Below are 19,509 nucleotides of genomic sequence, written 5' to 3'. Positions count from 1 at the left end.
CCTTATCTCCCATCGTTATCACGAAAATCAAAGATCATTCAATGCTCATTCCACGATTTTTGTATATGTGCATATAGTAAATGAGATAACGAGAATTTTCAACCGCATCGATTATGATGATCTTTGTTTTCAACCTGATGTGACGACCCCCCCTTTATGATAAACCCCTCTCCTATAGGCTCTACTACAGCCTGGCCACAGTCCATGGCTATCTGTCTAAGTAGCCGTAGATTCAGCTCACCAGTATAGCCCGATCAAAATAAGCTGGTTTGTTGTGATTGCTTCAGTGAAATTTTGGTGAAATTAGCGATCCTCAAGCATTCCGTTGAACCACCATGGATCTCCATTTACTATTTACTTTCGCTTTCATATTTGTAGGTGAGTAATAGAAGGTAATAATAAGAATTTTATCTCCTCCAGAAACCTTGACCCCAGTTTGATTATGTATTAAAGGTATTCCACAATTTCCATTTATTTCATTTGATTCCAAAACTCCATCGAAACCACGAAATGTAGGCATGATTTCTAGTTCTCATCAAACTGGTTTAGATTTTAATTTTGTCGAGGTCCCCTCTGAATTCCTCGCTGAGCAATTTAATTACATATCAGGTAAAAAATTGGAAGGTCGCTAAAACATGAATATACATGGGAAATTCGTAAGGAGATGCAAAAACTTCATTTAAGTCAACAGTGAAGCAGAATGGAATTTTACCAATGATTATGAAAATGAAATGAAAAATCACTCATTTATTATTGGTTCGATGGATTGAAACAATAATTTACAATTATTTTATAAGCTTCCAAAAGATCGAAGTCCGCATTAGAAATATTAGTCACTGTTGTTGGCATAATCGCATAACTTGTGTATGTATTCTCACTTCCTGTAATAAATGCCCATTTTTGGCAAACTTGTTTTTTGATTGTGAATGATGACTTCCTCGTAATAAATATTTTCTTACGTAAAATTCGAAAATGATGATAATGAGATGGAGTCTATCCGCAATTCCAATTGGAATAATACGGTGTACCTATTTGATATTTTATTTTCGAAATTATGCTTTTCCATCTTAATTGTTGACCGATTATATATATATATATATATAACAGAATCTAAGGCTCCATTGGTTGTTACTGCAAAATTTAGTTTTTCTGAACCTAAATGCCTCCAAAAATTTCAATAATATTGATATTTTCTCCTATCCATGGAATTTTTTTTCCACTTCTCATTTTTTAACTTTGTCCAAAATATACTCAATATTTGGCTTGATTGTTTTTTGTATGACAAATTTCATTACATAATCATTCATGATTGTTATAACTAGTTGAAATTAGTTGAAACTAATTTAATATGTATATCATTATTAAACCTTTTGACAGGTAATAAAGAGAATTATAGTAGTTTGTTGGTTATTGCCAAATGGAAATGAGCTTGTGGAAAATTGTGTGAAATTATTTCCTATCCATAACGAACTCCGCTTCGGTCTCGGCTACGGTGTATCTACATCATGACACATGGTGTTTTTAAATAATTGTCAAATCGCAATGGGCTTCGAATTGCCGCTTCTTGCTATCAAATAACAGGTAATTTCGAAATTGACAGTTATGCTTATCATTTTATTCTACATTCACATTAAAATTTCATCTACCCCCTGTTCCTAAAACCGTGAAAATAACTGAGATCTGCAAAACAGAAATATTTCGACGCTCACTGCGACGTTACAAATCTTCTATATATTTCGAAATTTTGTGCCATTTTAATCATATAAGGCAAGGTCGGCGGGTGAACTTTTGATTTCCTTTTCCAACCATATTTCAATGACTTTTCAATTCCACTTTTAGTGGGAAAGTTTCCATAGCCGACGCTCGTTTCAAAGCGATAAAGCATGCAAGCCGGCAATACTTAGTAAGTTACGTCCAGTTTCATAATCAAATTTAAAGTCACTTTAAGCTTAAAGCTTCCTTTACTGTCATTTTTAGTAGGGTTAAAGGAAGCTTTATAATTAAAGGGACTTTAGGGATCATTATGAAACCGGCCGTAAGTTTTTCAACGACAATTATTTGACAGTTCTCAAATTCAAAACAGCTTCGAAAATAAACGTTTGTCAAATATAACTACTCTTCGACTTACTTTCACATGACGTGAAATAGTCATGTCGAATACCTCAAATAGATGAAAAGATGAAATTCTGCGGCAAAATTTCTCTCTTGTAACACTCAAGTTTGTTGCTTTTCGACAATTTCGCCCATGACTTTTTTGCCAAAATCACTCGCTCTATATTTTGATACATATGTCATTCGTAAAATTAGCAAGCAAAAAACTTTCATATTACAATCTAGAAATTTTGCCGGCAAAATTTTATCTTTATACTGGGTGAGTCTTTGACCCCTACAAATATTTTAACTGTACACTATTGAAGTCAAAAGAAACACTTTTTCCTATAACTTTTTTTCCGATTCGGCCCTGATTAAAAGATATAGCCATTTTAAGTTTTCATAATAAGGTGAGCCACCCCCTCAGAATAACTAGTTGAACCTGTGACAACACACATCTGTGGATCTTTGAAACAGAGTTCCATTCAGCCAATCTACCTAATTTTCCGAATATCATAGATACTTTTTAATTTCAAATTACTCGAAAAAGGCGAATTATACAAGAAAATATGAGGAATACTTTTATTTTACAAAACGCTCAAATATTCATCAGATAGCGTCCAACTTAGTTTCAAGAGTTGGGTTCTTTGAATTTCTGGTATTTTTATGGTACGTAATGGTCATAATGATAAAAACGGAAGACGTAGGTGATATCTTGTTTTTGAAAAATATTCATCAAATGAATGAAAAACTATATTCCAAAATTCATTTCATTCGATAAAACCGTTTGTAAGATAAAACTAAAAATAAAATTTTTTAATGGTTTTTCAACAGCCTGTATCTTTTGAAACGAGTCGATTCGGAAAAAATCGTGGAGGAAAAAAGTGTTTCTTGTGGCCTCAAGAATATACTGTTGAGATATTTATACGAGTTAAAGACTCATCCTGTATATGATAAAATGCTGACATTTCTCAAATTCAAGATAGCTTCTAAAAGGAATGTTTGTCAAATATCTCTGTTATCACTTATTTTCTCGCGAAATTGTTATGTCGAATACCACTCGGGTAAAATTTCCATATTGTAATATTCAAGTTTGTTGCTTTTCGGCAATGTCGCTCATAAAATTTTTTTTAAATGTCATTGGCGAAATTGCCAAGCAACATACTTTCATATTATAATCGAGTTTGCTGGCAAAATTTCATCTCGGCAAAATTTTTAAATATGATACTTCTTGATTTCTGAATATATTGAAAAAAGGGCAATATGATGCAGAAACGATATTCTGATTAATTGATTTTTGATTTTGAAAACAAATGGATATGGAGTTTTCAATGCAGCACTAATTCCCTGAACAAGTTTTACGAAACCGGTAATGTTCTATCATAGTTCCAATGCTTTATAAAGGTAGGTTGTTCCCACTGTAACGATGGTTACATTTGCAGAAATAAAATGATCCTATCCATACATCCTAGTATTCAAAATGCTGAACTATCCAAAGATTCTGTTAGCGATGTCCAATTTCAGAAATATAGATACTTTTGATGAGAACTAAATAACATGATTTAACCATGACACAGATTACAGAATATCACATGTTTGGTCGAACTCTTAACTTGCCTAAGCGGTCAGTTCGGTCTCCTGTGGCCTACAAGATTATCTGGATGTAGTTTGATTGTGTACATCCCGTATATGAGAAGATGGTCCAGAAAAGGTCCTTTGAGACCAAACTGTGCTTAGGTGCTTCAAACTATCACTTGAAGAAAAATTTTTACGTTGTATTCATTATAACACCGTAGACTTGGAACATTACTTGTTCTCTTTTGGGCACTCACTTCTAATGGTGCAGAGTTCTTAAGAACTAATAAGTAAAGGACGAATCTAATTGGCAGACCGTTATCACGTGAACGCCATCTGTCAATGAGATAGTCGTAGTTCTCTGCATAAACCCACCATTAGTTTCGAAATAAACTGCAAAATTTAGGAGGAAATGATTGGTGCTCTTCTGTTATTATTCATTATTCTTTATAATTGGAAATTTTAAACCAAAAATCCGTCTTTCTGCCGATCGGTCTTTACTTTGCGAAGTATCTCGATAAAATCTTGTAACTACATGCTTGACGCATTCATGCTTTACTTAAAAAAAATGGAATTTCGGATACTTATATTATGATAGTCATACACAGTTTATTAGGTGTTCATGTAGCGTTCTTAAGAAAGCAACCAATTCTTTGGACATATGACGATCACCTGAACGCCACCATTAATTGCTATGAACCTCTATAGGTTCATAGCAAGAGAGTCTATACTCTCAATTCTAATTAACATTTTGGAGATGAATACTTGTTTTTTTTTAATTCTAAATGAGTCGAAGCTTGTATGAACTATAATATATTATTAACATTATAGATATTAGCATTGACTTCAATACCTACTGGTATTAGGAAATGATTATTGGTAAGCCGTAGATAGAGAACTCTAATTTCGATTGTATATTAATGTTTATAAGATATTTCTGATATGTTCTATAAAAATAGAATTTCTTTACAAGAAATAACCTTACTAATTTTTGTCAGCTTTTCGTATTTTCTTTGGAACAAAAATATTCCAAATTGCAATGTATTATAACGAGCAAATTGGCTCTGTGTCATAAAGATATTCATAGCTCCTACTGTTTGGTGTCTTTTTTCACCCGGTGATAAGTTTCAGAACTTGACTTTTATGACATTTTAAGAGGTTTGAAAATTCGTGATTTAGTAGGCTATGGGTGGATCTGTTCCGATATTGCTGGTTTTACTGGCTCGCAATCGAATAATAATAGAACTCGAACGACTGGGCCAATAGGCATCTTCTCTGAAATACTGACAGTACTGTTCAGGAATATCGGAACAGACGGTATATAGAATTTTTGAAAGTTCAGCACAGAATCACCCTTTCAAAATCCCATCACCCACTTGATGACAATTTTTCTTAACGCCAGTTAATATTGACGTCACACGGAATTCGAAAGGAAACAAGTTTCTCACAATTCAAAGCAAATGATTAATTAGAAAAATATTCCGTTTCAACGGGTTTTCTGGCATTTGAAAAACCGTTTCACTTGCGATACAATAAAATACGAAAATGAAAACTAAATACTGTAATAAATTTGGAAAAGAAAAATCAGTTCCAGTGAAGATTCCAAGAAATTTATTCAACTGGGAAATGAATTGTAACCACGAATCCACCAAAATATTCAATAGCTAGGAGGAAACAATCTACAGGAAATGACAATATAATTAGTAACTGGTCAACAACAGATAACACAATATAAGACAACCAATCTATCATGCTATAATTAATTCCGAACGAAACCTTCTGACAAATCGACAAAATGATGATTCATTACCAGTAGTTTTCAAGAATTCCTGATTGCTATTGGCTCATATCGAAATTGACTAAAAATTAGAGTGATACAGAGTGAACAAAAGTTTTGTCGAATATGAACAATCAGATTAACACATATGAGTTATTCATACGGTTTGACCTCAATATAGTACCTGCATGGTCGATGACACTATTTGCGATAGTTTCATTATCAGCAACCTAAAATTGATGGGAATACTACACAAAAGATTAATTATGTTCTTCAAGACATGCAATTCTTGGGAGCTAGCTTTGGAAGACACTCCGTAATTGGATCCTCCCAGTCCTGTCAGGATGAAGGGGGTATAGATCTTAGAACATAGATACATGGAATGGACATTCCGCGCTACACATGTATGTTTTGTAGTACACACATTCGATGTTTCTCTGTCTAGCGCGACACTAAAGCAGTGGCGTTATATTGAAAAATTTATATACTTCTGTAACGAGAGGGTAGTTTTCAAACCTACCCCCTCATTTTAGAATAATTATTTTAGTTTTCATTCTCAAGTAATTTTGTTTTTGAATTAATTTTCCGAGAAATCTTTTCAAATTTCCAATTCAGGATTCCGACATCGTTCGGAATTGTAAACATTCCGCACCGTTTTTATTCCGTTTTCATTTCTTAAAAACAACGTATAAAACATCCTGAATTGGAAGATAACCGTTTTTTTTTGTTCGCTAGCACAGATAAGTCGAAATTAAGACGTCTTCATCGACGCATATTTTACCGAATTTCGACTGTCGGGGCACATCTGATTTCCGCACCACCCCTGTGGGTAGAAAATCAGATGTTCCCCGCAGGTCACTTCACTTACGATTAATTCACCGACTGTTCACGTACTTAAGATTTTTTTCCTGATCGGGGACTTGCTTACTTAGTGCCGTCCGCCGGAATTTTTTAGAAGATTGTTTTTTTGGGTTTTTTATTAGAGTTCAAATTCTTTTTATTTGCTTTTCTCATTCACCGCAGTTGGGGCGAGGTTCACGAGTGTAAGTGGCGGAATATAGCCCAGAGGTAAGACGACACTCCGTTTTTTTTTTATTATTCACTGTTGGAACTTCAGCTCCTATCTTCCCCATTCCTATACCGCAGTCTGAGTTCCACCCCTACTGTCATTAAAGTACCCTGCTGGTGTGGATACCCGGGGGGTACCGAAGGCACTTTGGGGTGGCTCACCTTTCCCACAAATTTCCCATGTCTTTCAGTTCCACCCCTACTGTCATTAAAGTACCCTGCTGGTGTGGATACCCGGGGGGTACCCACACCAGCACCCTTTCCTCATTTTTCGTCTTTTTATCTTGTTTCCGTGTTCACCCCTACGGTTAGGGAGGCATTCTGCTGGTGTGGATACCCGGGGAGTGCCGAACGCGCCTGAGGGTGAGCCGTCGTAACTCTGTGTCGTAATTTTTCACCCCTTACCTGGCTGAAGTCCGATATCTGTCCGTTAAGTGTGCGTCTTAGGTTCTGGCTGGCGAACAAGTCCGTAAACCCCCGTATAACGTTTGAGATCGGATCCTGTTTCATTCCGTCCGTTTTGCCCTGTAAATTCACTGATCTCGAGTCTTTCACTGTACGAATTTTATAATAGTGCCATTTGTGTTTCCTTGTAAGAGACGACAAATATAATTTGTGTGCGTTGATTTTGACTTTCACTGGTTGTCGCTAACACCCCAGACACCGAGGAACCTTGTCTTCGGCTAGTAGCTACCAGGGTAGGTTTGCTATTCTCCCTTAAAGAATAGCTGGCGCTCGAGTACACCGAGGAAAAGTCGTTACACTTCCTATCTATTCGTACTGAAAATTGATGTGACACCGATCTCCGAAACAAATGTCTCAATTGTGATTGGCGACACTAAGCAACTATCTCACTCCAGTCTTTGGAATGTTTATTTGCCATTCCATGTATCTATGTTCTAAGGTATATACAGGGTGATTCAGAACTCGAGGCGAAAAATTTAGGAACGTATACAGGGTGCTATTCTTGATAAAAAAGTAAAATAAAATTTTTGAATATTGTCTTGTTTCCGAGATATGAGTGTTCAAAATTCTGCATGCATCAATTTTAAACTTTAATAGCTGATAAAAATACGGAAAATATTAAATCAAATGTTCAAAAATGCCTCCATTAGCATCGATACATGCTTGGCAACACAGAATAAGGGCAATTGCATGTTTTGCCTATTCTGAGTGGATTCGACTGCATTAATAATTCGTTCCATTAATTGTCCTTTATCATTAATTTCCACTGCGTAAACTTGTTGTTTCAAGTGTCCCCATACAAAATAATCCAAAGGATTCGAATCAGGTGATCTCGCTGACCATATCACCTGACCACGCCGACCAATCCATCCACCATTGAAATTTTGGTTTAACCGGGCGACGACATTTCATCCAACATGGGGTGGTAATTTATGAAATTTAATTGGTTGCATACAGAAACATTATTGTGCAAAAACTAGGAAACGAAGCCTCATTGGCCAATTTATTTTTTACGTGCAATCGAGAATATCAGTCTCTATATGTTCCTCAATTTTTCGCCTCGAGTTTTGAATCACCCTGTATAGGTTCACATGATCAAACGGTTGAATACCTCAACATAGAAAAAAAAAGTATGTAATTGGTAAATAGTATTGTTACGAAACTGGGGTTCGTTTTCAGTTAAAAATGTTGATTAACAATTCCAAACGATCCTTTATCCATATAAAACACTACAATACTAATTTGTCTATTTTCCTATGTCACACTTTTTTTAGAACTGTCTCCTTGACAGTCATGGAACTTATATTCAATTCGTAACATCTGCCCTCCCTCTAAATTTGATCGCCCCGATCAAAAACCATGGTTTCACCATGATACGGCTTCAGTCTTTCCAAATGAACAACCTTCATCTTGGTCCCAGGATTACGTTGCACTCTGTAAACCACGTCGTTGATTCTCTTCTTAATTTTGTACGGTCCTTCCCAAAATGGTGTCAGCTTTGGAGACACACCTCTCTTTCTACGTGGGTTGTACAGCCAAACCTGGTCTCCTTCTTTCAATCCTCCTGAATTAGCTTTAAAATCATAACGAGCTTTCATCCTGGTCACGGCACGACATTCTTGACACCTTCTGCACCAGCTTTCTACATCATCCCTGCATTGGACCCAGTAAAATCTCTGCCTGATTTTGTCCAAGGTTTTGTTGACTCCCAGATGTCCTCCTGATTTTCCCTCATGAAATTCTTTCAAAACTTCACCTATCTTCTTTCTGGGCAAAACCAATTGGGAAATTGAGGACCTCCCATCAGATGATTCCCATATCCGTTTGAGTAATCCATTTTCCACAACCAGGGAATCCCATTGTGCCCACATTGCCTTGAAGATAGGATCTCTATGTGAAATATTCCTCCAGGAGGGTCTATCAGATCCGTTCTCTTTCCAATGTAGAAAGTCCTTGATGCTTTGGTCGGTTTCTTGGTCCTGTCTCATGTGTTCGGTAGTCCAGTTGTCCAGTTGTCCAGTTGTCCAGGTATCACTGTCGTTCGTCTTACATCGGCAACTTCTTCATGGCGTTCAATACACTGGCAATGTTTACAGGCTTCTGAACGTGGTCTTGTCAAAATGAATTCTTCACCTCCAAATTTCATGGTTCTCTGTTTACCATTGAAAGAAAATCCATAATTACATATCAAATCCATCCCAAGAATGAATTCGTCTTCTATTTCTGCTACAAAGACCGTCTTCATAATTCTTAGTCTTCCGATTGTTAATGTGATATCGGCCTCACCTCGAATCGGTGCATTCTCTCCGGTGACTGTTCGTAGAATGAAATTGGATGTGGGTGGTCTTACTGTCCTTGGTTCAAGGATACCGCTGCGGACCAGGGATACTGATGCACCAGTGTCTACAGTGCATATTACGTCTTTTTGGTTCACCTTTCCTCTGATGGTCAGACTCTCGGTAGTTCTTCTAATCCTATTGACTTGGATGATCCTGGGGGCTTCGTTATCACTAGCCAGCATGCGCCCCGATATGCTAGCTAATTTAAGTTTTCCTGGTACCTGTTTGAAGACTCTCTAGATGTTTCTGTCCTCGCAGGGGAGTATGATCGTGGAGGTGTTCTGGTAGGTGATGACGAGCGAGGTGGTACCCTCACCCTGCAGTCCCTCTTGAAATGTCCGCTCCTCCCACATCTGAAGCAATTTCTTCTTGGTTGGCTGGCGACACTACTATATCTGGATTCCATTTTCTCTAATATTTTGAGCACCTGTGATATACTCCTGCTCAGATTATCTTCCTGAGGCGACTCTTCGATTGATACCGTTCTCATTTTGGGCCTTGCGGAGATATTGAAGGCCGCTTCCACTTCCAATGAGCGAACTAGAGCTTCACTACATCTTTTAAAACTTGCCAATCTCAAAGTGCCCTGTATTTCGATGTCTTTCAAGCCATCAATGAATGTTTGCACCGCCAGTTGTTCTTTGAAACCCTCCAGGGCCTCTGGATAAGCGAGCTGGATCAGACTTTGAACGTCGGCTTCAAATTCCTGCAGGCTCTCATTAGATTTCTGTACTCGTGTTTTAAGCTGTGTCCTATAAAGTTGTTCCCGATGTTGATTACCATACCTCAACTCTAAAGCCGCGATGAGATCACCATACTTGCGATGTTGGTCATCTGAGATAGTCTGCAGTATTGCAAGTGCAGGTCCTCTCAAAGCCACTATGAGTGCAGTAGCCTTTTCCTGATCGCTCCATCCATTGGCTGCTGCCACCGCTTCGAACTGTTTATGGTACAGGGACCATGGCGATTGACCATCATAAATCGGTGGTTTGAGATAATTATTTGATGTGGCAACCCTGTTACGCTGCTCTTGTATTTTCAGTGATGCGATTTTCTCCTCTAATTCTTCTCGCATCGCTCTAACTTCTTGTGTTATTTTTCCCTCCATTCCTTTCACCGTTTTCCAAACTATATCGATTTCTTCCTTTACATCTTCTCGTACCGCACTGATTTCTTCCTTTAGGCATACAATTATTCCTTCGGTTTTCTGAAAAATCTGTTCAAGGAATATTTTTTGTTGTTCTCTTTGTTCTTTCTCCTCTTGTTTTTCTATTTCACGTCGTTCCTCTTCTTTCTGTCGACGATTCTCTTCCTCTTGTTTTTCTTTCTGACGACGTTCCTCTTCCTCCTGCTTTTCTCTCAACATTCGACTTTCTTGCTCAGCAAACTGCTGTTTGATCAATTCCATTACGGCCTCCATGTGATCGTTGTTTGTACTCCGTGTATTTACCATCAATTATACGAAATATTCACTGAAATCCCACTTCTGACACCAACTGTTACGAAACTGGGGTTCGTTTTCAGTTAAAAATGTTGATTAACAATTCCAAACGATCCTTTATTCATATAAAACACTACAATACTAATTTGTCTATTTTCCTATGTCACACTTTTTTTAGAACTGTCTCCTTGACAGTCATGGCAACTTATATTCAATTCGTAACAGTATATCAATTACTCAAAAAACTTTTTATGAAATCAAAAACTTATGAATGTGAGGCTCTCATTAATAGTCATACAAAGAGTATACCTATTATTTCATAAGGAGGAGAAGTGTCACTTTTCCTAGCGAGCCTGTGAATGAAGTACGAGTATGTTATTTTTCTCAAACGTTCTGAAATTCATAATAATCTAGATATCAACCTTTGGATTAGATTTTTTACAATCGTTATAATTGAATGATTAATGTAAAACGTCCAGGGACGGATCTACACTTTTTGTCGCCCGGGGCAAAAGTGGCATTCAACCAGTATAAATAATAAAGGACATTCTTGAGAATACCATAAAGGAAAGAGATAAACGATGATTTAGGAAAAACAAGCACAAATGACGCAAGCTTTATTTTGTGAAAGAGAAAGAAGGTCATTAAGTTTATTAGTTGGGGAACCCAAGAGGGAAATTTGCGATTCACTCGAGCGTGTCAGATTAATATAAGTGGAGATACCTTGGGCCCTGTACCAAAACATAGACCTGTATATAGGGGAAATTGTCTATGACAACCTGTCAGAATAGTAAAAAAAAATTGTAAAAAAAAAATCAGATTAAGATATATTTGGATGTAAACCGTAAGGTGTACGGGGTGATTGTTTATATTTTACCCAATAGCTCTCTCAGTTGATATTGGTCTTACGAAAACGTTTAAATGGGCAAATTTGTAGTATTTTTTATGGACATTCAGAATTCAGTAATAGGAAATGCATAAAAGCATCGTAAACCTAAAAATTTTATGTGACTCTTATTTTTTAAATGGTACACCCTGTATTTTATTTTCTTATCGGTAAAGCTCTTTGTTCTGATTTCAAATATATATATATATATATATATATATATATATATATATATATATATATATATATATATATATACTTTATTGAGGTTATCTCTGGCAGTTTTCTGAAATTATAGATATTTTCGTTTACATCTAAGGCAGCTGTGTGGAACGCCACACGACAACGATGTGGTTTCTTTATATCGAACGAACCGTGGTTTTCCTTATCATTTCTGGATTATTATTGAGGTTACCAATTTCTTCCTCTATTTTGGTGGTAATATGTTCCAATATTTTGCGGACGGGCCATATACACGTTTTCAAATATCCAAATAAAAAAGTGTCCATTGGGGTTAAGTCGGGACTGTAAGGAGGCCATAGAATGGTCCCGTTCCTGCCAATACACATATCGTATCTTTTCATTCTCGACTGGCGTTCTACAGCTGCCTTCAGACGAAAAAACCTATATTTTCAAAAAACTGCCGAAAATAACCTCGATAAAGTATATACAGTTGAAACCAGAAGAAAGAGCTTAACTGATTAGGAAAATAAAGTACAGGGTGTACCATTTAAAAAATGGTACATTTTTGGGTTTACGTTGCTTTTATGCATTTCCTAGTAGGTACTGAATTCTTAATGCTCATAAAAAATACTACAAATTAAATACTACAAATTTGCCCATTTAAACGTTTTCGTACGACCAATATTGACTGAGATTGCTATTGGGTAAAATATAAACAATCACCCAAGCGTGGTGGCTTTTTTTCTTATCATAAAGCTAAATGCTTCAAGAATAACGGGAAAAAATATATTCTGGCAGTTTCAGCCAGCCGAACCAATAAAAATTGGCCATAAAGGTAACAATAATAAGTTTTTTGAATTACCTCCTCCTTAGGCTTCAAATTTTATTCGCACTGATCTTAAATTGTAGCGCATAATGAATTTCTACAAATTTCGTCCGAAGCAATTTTTTTGCATTTAATCGTTTTTAAGATATATGATATATGGTGATGAATATGTACATACATTAGGCTCCTGGCCCTTATCACCCTCTAGCTCGAAAACGGTTAAGAGTATGGAAAATTGCTGCAGCCAAAAGTTGTTTTTGGATATTTATTATTCACAACTTTCATAATGAATACGAATATGATAAGCCTTGTTACTGCTGTTGTGACTTGTGACGCTGATGTTTCAACAGAATTTGCATCCAGATGCTATGGTTTTATTCTTATATTAGAAAGTAAAAAAAAAATAATCCTACAATAAAAACTTTACGGAACTTCAATATCTGATATGAAGTGCCGTCTCTTCAAATCTGAGTTGAGGTTCGACTGTATGCCCAATTTCAATAATGAAGTCGAAAAACTCAATATTTTTGAAACGGTTGACATTAAAAAAAACGGTATGCTTTTCGACAAATTTGCGACTAAAACACTGCCATGAAAAATATAAGGTATACCCCCTATACCCTATGGTGAAAAATACCAAATCCAAATGTAAGAAACATTTTTGAATTTTTAGAATATCTCAAGCTCAAACCATCAAGATATAGCGAATAAATATTTGAAACAGACATTCTCAGAAACGCCATGTAACTTAAGAACGAATCAAGATTGAATACTGATAATCTTATTATTTCGAAAAAATAGGATCAGAGATCCTTGAAGATGCTCTAAGTCTTATTATACTTCTCGAGATGCTTTCAGTGAGCATCGAATTTTGGACACCCTGTACTTATCTGAGGAATATCTTGAAATTGAATATTTTCAACTAATTAATCATAATCTTTTTCTAGGTGCATATGCTCAAATATCGAACGAGCTCGATGTCGATGACATTAAGAAGCAAATAGGAGAAAATATTCCTGACATAGATCTGGGTGCCTTCGATGAGAGTAAAATTCCACAAGCTGATGAACTTGACCTTATTTTCCGTAACAAATGCGACTCCAAGAGCGGCAATGGTACCTACGATAATATTCAGGTTCGTTAAATATTTATTCATTAAATGTTACCTAAATTCGCCGAAAAAAGTGAAAACCTGGGGAGCCAGATAAACACTATTCAGGAGGAAGGTTTAAGGGTTTTTACCGTATTTAACTGCAAATGTTTCTCATTGGAAGCGTAATTTCAGGTTTTCTACTGTGCCATTTGAGTATTGGCTGAATACAAGAATACCCTGCGTGGATCTGTCAATTTTTCAATAGAAAAATGAGAGCATTCAATATTTTCTGTTGATGGAAGAAACAAATATTCGTTTGACGTATGTTCAACAAAACCAAAGAATAAATCAGTAAAAATTTGATTTGATTTACGGAGCATAATTTTTCAAAATCCGAATTAGAATGTTAAGAGAACGAATGAATTAACTGAAACAAATTCCTATTCTGAAGTCATGAAGTGGGCCTTTCAAAGTATGTAACTTAACTCATAGATTCAGGGTGCATTTTTTCGAAATGAGTTACCTCGTGTAATCTCTCTTATTTCGTTTTCAGAAGCCCAACTTCTATATTCAACAACATCAAATAGAATATATGTACCTATATAAATTTTGTATGATTGAGTAATTCAATAACATTTTCACAGCAATTTGAAGGTGGTGAACTTCATACTGGCGAACCTGACCATTAGTATAAACATGAAGCAATATAGATATAGCTTTGTGGAAATCCATCCTTGGTGTTTTTTATTGTCGTAATTGATCCTAATGGTGTTTTTATAATGAACCGGAATACATTAAAAAAATGTTCCTATTTTTTCCTTCATTTTATTCGAATTTTAAATTGAGGTAGTTCTAATCAGATGAATAAAAAATTCAAGGAGAAAAAGGGTTTCATGAATTTCATAACTTATCAATCAACACTTAATATCTTTGATGCGGTCTCATTAGAAATAATGAAAAAAATAATGTGTGTTTATCATTCAGTCGGGTACTAGGTATGGAATCATTAACGATTTTTTTGTGGATTGACTCAGATGTTGTCTATATAATGCAGTGTTTCAAGTCAATTTATTTAATTGCTTAGATTCACATGAGTTTCTATTCATGTAATTTTTTTTTCTGAAAACCATAATATATGGGGGTATTCCACAGGGTACAAAAACTGTATATAGTACTAATGAAAATAAGAACAAATTTCTTGCAAACATAGTTCCCAAATATCATTACTTTGGATTTTGTGAAGTGAAGAATTAGCATTGCATTTTGTTGGCACTCAGTAATCAGTAATCTACTGCCTAACCAATATGAATAAATTGCGAGCCAAAAGTAATTGTTAGGTTTTTTTTAGAAGTAAAGTTAACTAATATTTTTCATTTAGGTTATGTCGCAAAAAATTTTACGTGAAAAAATGTTTCAAGAAAGTTGAATAAGCTCCATCAGTAAATCGAAGATTCGTGCATAGATTGCCAAATTGAATGTGATCATATTGAGGTACGAGGTTCCAAATATTTCAGTTTACCTTCACCTTTGAGTATTCAACCCTTTGTTTATACTCCATGCCTTCACCAACCTAAAGATGCTATTGTGATAGCGAAACACGTGTCGTGGTTTAAAAACTCATTTTTCTGACAATCGTATAACCTATTTTGAGTTTAGTTTTCAGTTGAATGTGATCCAGTTTATCATATGAATATTTAATTCTTTACAGTCGTCCAAAAATGCCTATCAGGAATGCATATCAAATTTTGTGAACGTAACAGAGCTAAGAGAAGAGATCGAAGAGGCTAAAAAAACAGGTTCCATGGATGAAGTATTCGGAAAATACTGTAAAAAGTACCCAGAACTCTCAAACTGTACAGATAGTTTTCTTGAGTCTATTCAGCCATGCTTGGAAGACAACGAGAAGAAAAGTTTGAATATGTCCATTGCACTAACCCACAAGCTGAAGGAATTTATCTGTTACAAAAACGGTGACAGATTGGCCAGTAAGTTGTAAATCACAAAATTCACTATAGCTCTTTATGTTTCTGGCTTCTGGAATTCTCTGGAGAATTCTCTACCAAATTTTGGTGAGAAAACGGCAGAGATTATTTTGTATGCAACTGAACAGTGAATTCTACCGAAAGCGCGTATGTAACAGTAAATAATTCACGGCGCATGAATTCTTGAGTAAATTCTCTAAAGAATTCTCGGCTTTTGCAAACGGGCTTGAGAAGCATTTTAAATTTGTTCCTGGAAAAGAATACCCACAAAATATGCGTCATATCGGAAATTAATATACATATCTTCAGATTACGAATATGCAATTTGATTTTTTGTAGGATCAGTATTTTGAGAAATAAATCACTTTAAGTGCAAAATTTCGAAGAAATTGGTCAATTTTGAGGAGGTGTAGCAGCCAGAAAAAACGCACTAGTCATATGCTAATTTTTTGTGATAGATTGGTTCTTGGCGAATAGAAAAAACCACACTTCATTCATCTACCGCTAACAGTTTAGATTTTATAATTTTTTCCGTGAAGGTCCAAAATTTCAGATTTTCCATCGACCATAACTTGAAAACTTAATTTTTAAAAAATATCTGTTTGCATATTCGTGTTCTACGCCCTCGTATTAGTGTACAGGGTGGGCAAATTTCGATGTTTTAGCACTACAGCTTTTAAACCAGAGGAGATAGACAAAATCTGATACCCCATTCTCGTTCTCTTTTTCTGAGAAACTTACAATAGTAGTAGTGATTTTTGGCCACCTTCTTTTGTTTTCGAGTTATAAGGGAAAATTGGAAAAATGGCGATATCGAAATAAATTTATATCTCCGCTAATATTGATGATAGAGCTCTGAACTTGAAACATTATACAGGCACTTTTTCACGTAGAATCCAGTGGAGTGCTCGCCTTTTTAGCAGGATTTTTAATTACGAAGCTATGACCCAAAGTTATGTTTTTTTAAATGGGAACACTAGTTTTCTGTGCAATTTTTTGAAAGCTTAATTTTTACTGATTTCAAAAATATATAACATCATATGGTTTGTAACAATATAAATAAAAGAAAATGGTCAAAAACACTTTTTCCCAATATTTCTATGGTTTCAACTTTTGACGAGCAAAGAAAAATAGAGTTTCCTATAACAAAAGCAGTCTCCTTCCGGCAATGTCATTCTTTCTATGCTTTTTACCAATTTTCACAAAATTTGAATCAAGATATATTTCATAAATTTTCATAATAATGAAAGGACTTATAGAAAGAGACACTGGTAATCATACGGTGCTATATTTTTCTATGCTCATCAAAAGTTGAAACCATAGAAATATTGAGAAAAAAGGTTTTTGACTATTTTCTGTTATTTATATTGATACAAACCATATGATGTTATATATTTTTGAAATCAGTAAAAATTAAGCTTTCAAAAAATTGCACAGAAAACTAGTGTTCCCATTTAAAAAAAACATAACTTTGGGTCATAGCTTCGTAATTAAAAATCCTGCTGAAAATGCGAGCACGCCACTGGATTCTACGTAAAAAAGTGCCTGTATAATGTTTCAATTTCAGAGCTCTATCATCAATATTAGCGGAGATATAAATTTATTTCGATATCGTCATTTTTCCAATTTTCCCTTATAACTCGAAAACAAAAGAGAGTGGCCAAAAATCACTACTACTATTGTTAGTTTCTCAGAAAAAGAGAACGAGAATGGGGTATCAGATTTTGTGTATCTCCTCTGGTTTAAAAACTGTAGTGCTAAAACATCGAAATTTGCCCACCCTGTACAGTACGAATTTGGTTTTGATCGAAAAACCAAAAATATTTTTCAAAAAATCCATACACTGGAAAATTTGAAAAATTTTCGATCTCTACGATTTCCACCAATATTGTTGTATTTACTAAAGCGAGGGCATAGATTATGAATATGCGAACAGAATTTAGCTGAAAGGATTAGTTTTTAAGTTATGGTCCATAAAAAATCGGAAATTTTGGCCCTTAGTTCCAGATGAAATGAGGATGAGTCGGTAATTCCCTAGGTAAAGAAATTACTGGCTCTATGCTTGCGACACATTGTAGACATATCCCATCTTTTAACCTATTTCACCCAAGTGTGGTGGTCATTCCTAGATGACTGAATAATACATATACAGTTAATTGATCCATCCCTCATTGATTTTGAAGATTTTTGGCATAGTGATGGTTTATCATGTTTCCATGCTACAGTTTCGATTTTAGCTCTAGGAAATCGATTTTTCCGAGAAACTAAAAAAAAATTTCAACCTCTGGTTGATTTTGGCGCCCCCTTAAGCTGACGCCCGGGGCAAGCGCCCCGCTTGCCCCCCCCCTAGATCCGGGCCTGCATATCTTATGTGAGTTACCTAACTTTCTTCAGTTGAGCTTGAAGAAATCCATATTGGTTTCTTTTCTATCTGCCTAACTTTTTTGTTTGGTTTCTCTGAAAAAGCTAATTTTTTGGGATTTGATTGTGATTAAACTTTCTGTTTGTTGGGTTATTTAGTTCAAAAAATCTATGGAATTTCATTTTGCCCAGTTCATTGTATCTAAACTTAATTCGTCAATTAAGAAATCTACATTTTAGAGATATTATATCATTGAATTCAACGAAGAAGCTGGTCGTAATTTGAATGAAAATATGTTTTCTTCTCAAATCGAAGATATTCGATAATTTTACTCTGTTATTCTAGTGTTCGTTGCTGAAGGAGGAGTCGATTGCTTACAATCTCAAAAGGATGCTATACAACAATGTCTCAATAGTACTCTAGCATCCAGAATACCATCCGATGTCACCCCTAGCGTCTTCCCAGTATTGCTCTTCGACGCTCAAGACTGCAGGTGAGAGAATCTTTAAAATATCACCTACTTGCCATAGATATTATATCAATTAATCTATCAAATTATACAATTAATTTTCAATTTTCAGGGATTTCGGTGAATTCAGAACTTGTGTAGGAAAAGCTTTGGGACATTGCAATGAAACTACGCCAGCCAACTTGATGGATGCCTTCTTCAAATTTTTCAAGAAGATGACTCCTTGTGGGGTAGAACAGCAGAAGCTTGAAAGCACCAAGGATGCTGCATTCTCTTTAGTACCAATATCTAGTCTTGTTTTAATTATGACTGTACTTCTAGTCAAATTAGTGTGAAAATAGAATTGAGCTCATATAGATTGTAAATCAGAAAGTGCGTTGTTAGCACTTCTATGCTATTTTTTATGAAATATTGATCCTAAATTCAGCTACCTCTAGAATCGGTTATGAAAATAATTCGTATTATGAATTACAATAATACTCCACAACATATCTATGTAAATATCCGCTTTTTACATCCATTCTTACGTGGTGCATCGAATTAGTTTTATTCGTGACATATTGTTTTTATTTTCTCCTTAAGTTTTTATATTTGTAATTGGTTCTACATCTTTCATTCATTCCGAAGGTTGACGTTACTTTCTGTTATTGTGATATTGTTTATAATGGGATACTTAGTGATCAAATAAGAATAAATTATTTCGTTGAAGATTTTTTCTTATTTTGTCCAGTTCAAACACCACTTATTACTTCTTCAGAAGTATATACTATAGAATAAAGCTATATAACCTTAGATTTCACTTCCATCATAATGGCCGTTGATGATTCAATAACACCGACACGTCGAAGGAATGCGCTGAAAAGAAAAAGTATAGAAGAATATCCAAATTTATCGATTCGTTGTCAGTCGAAGGAATTGGGGCTCTGTCAGCACACAGAGAATATTCTCAATG

The 19,509-nt window shown here is 35.3% G+C and overlaps 1 protein-coding gene across 1 annotated transcript; it reads left to right on the top strand.

The window, feature by feature from the left end:
- Positions 1 to 184: 184 nt before the first annotated feature.
- On the top strand, positions 185 to 19,265 carry LOC123313814 (27 kDa glycoprotein-like). Its single transcript, XM_044898844.1, has 5 exons — positions 185 to 378; positions 13,599 to 13,786; positions 15,453 to 15,729; positions 18,434 to 18,581; positions 18,670 to 19,265. The coding sequence occupies exons 1-5, from the start codon at positions 336 to 338 to the stop codon at positions 18,890 to 18,892; spliced, it is 879 nt and encodes a 292-aa protein (XP_044754779.1). The 5' UTR covers positions 185 to 335; the 3' UTR covers positions 18,893 to 19,265.
- Positions 19,266 to 19,509: the final 244 nt, after the last annotated feature.

The sequence above is a fragment of the Coccinella septempunctata genome, chromosome 5, assembly GCF_907165205.1.
Source record: "Coccinella septempunctata chromosome 5, icCocSept1.1, whole genome shotgun sequence".
In the NCBI taxonomy this organism is placed as follows: Eukaryota; Metazoa; Arthropoda; class Insecta; order Coleoptera; family Coccinellidae; genus Coccinella; species Coccinella septempunctata.
The sequence above is the reverse complement of the archived record's forward strand: the minus strand, read 5'-3'. Positions and strand labels throughout refer to the sequence as shown.

Excerpts from the sequence above, each read along its gene's own strand:
- LOC123313814 (XM_044898844.1), top strand. The coding sequence starts at position 336 with ATGGATCTCCATTTACTATTTACTTTCGCTTTCATATTTGTAG. Across the intron at positions 13,787-15,452 it reads GTACCTACGATAATATTCAG|TCGTCCAAAAATGCCTATCA; the intron begins GTTCGTTAAATA and ends AATTCTTTACAG. Across the intron at positions 18,582-18,669 it reads TTCGACGCTCAAGACTGCAG|GGATTTCGGTGAATTCAGAA; the intron begins GTGAGAGAATCT and ends TTCAATTTTCAG.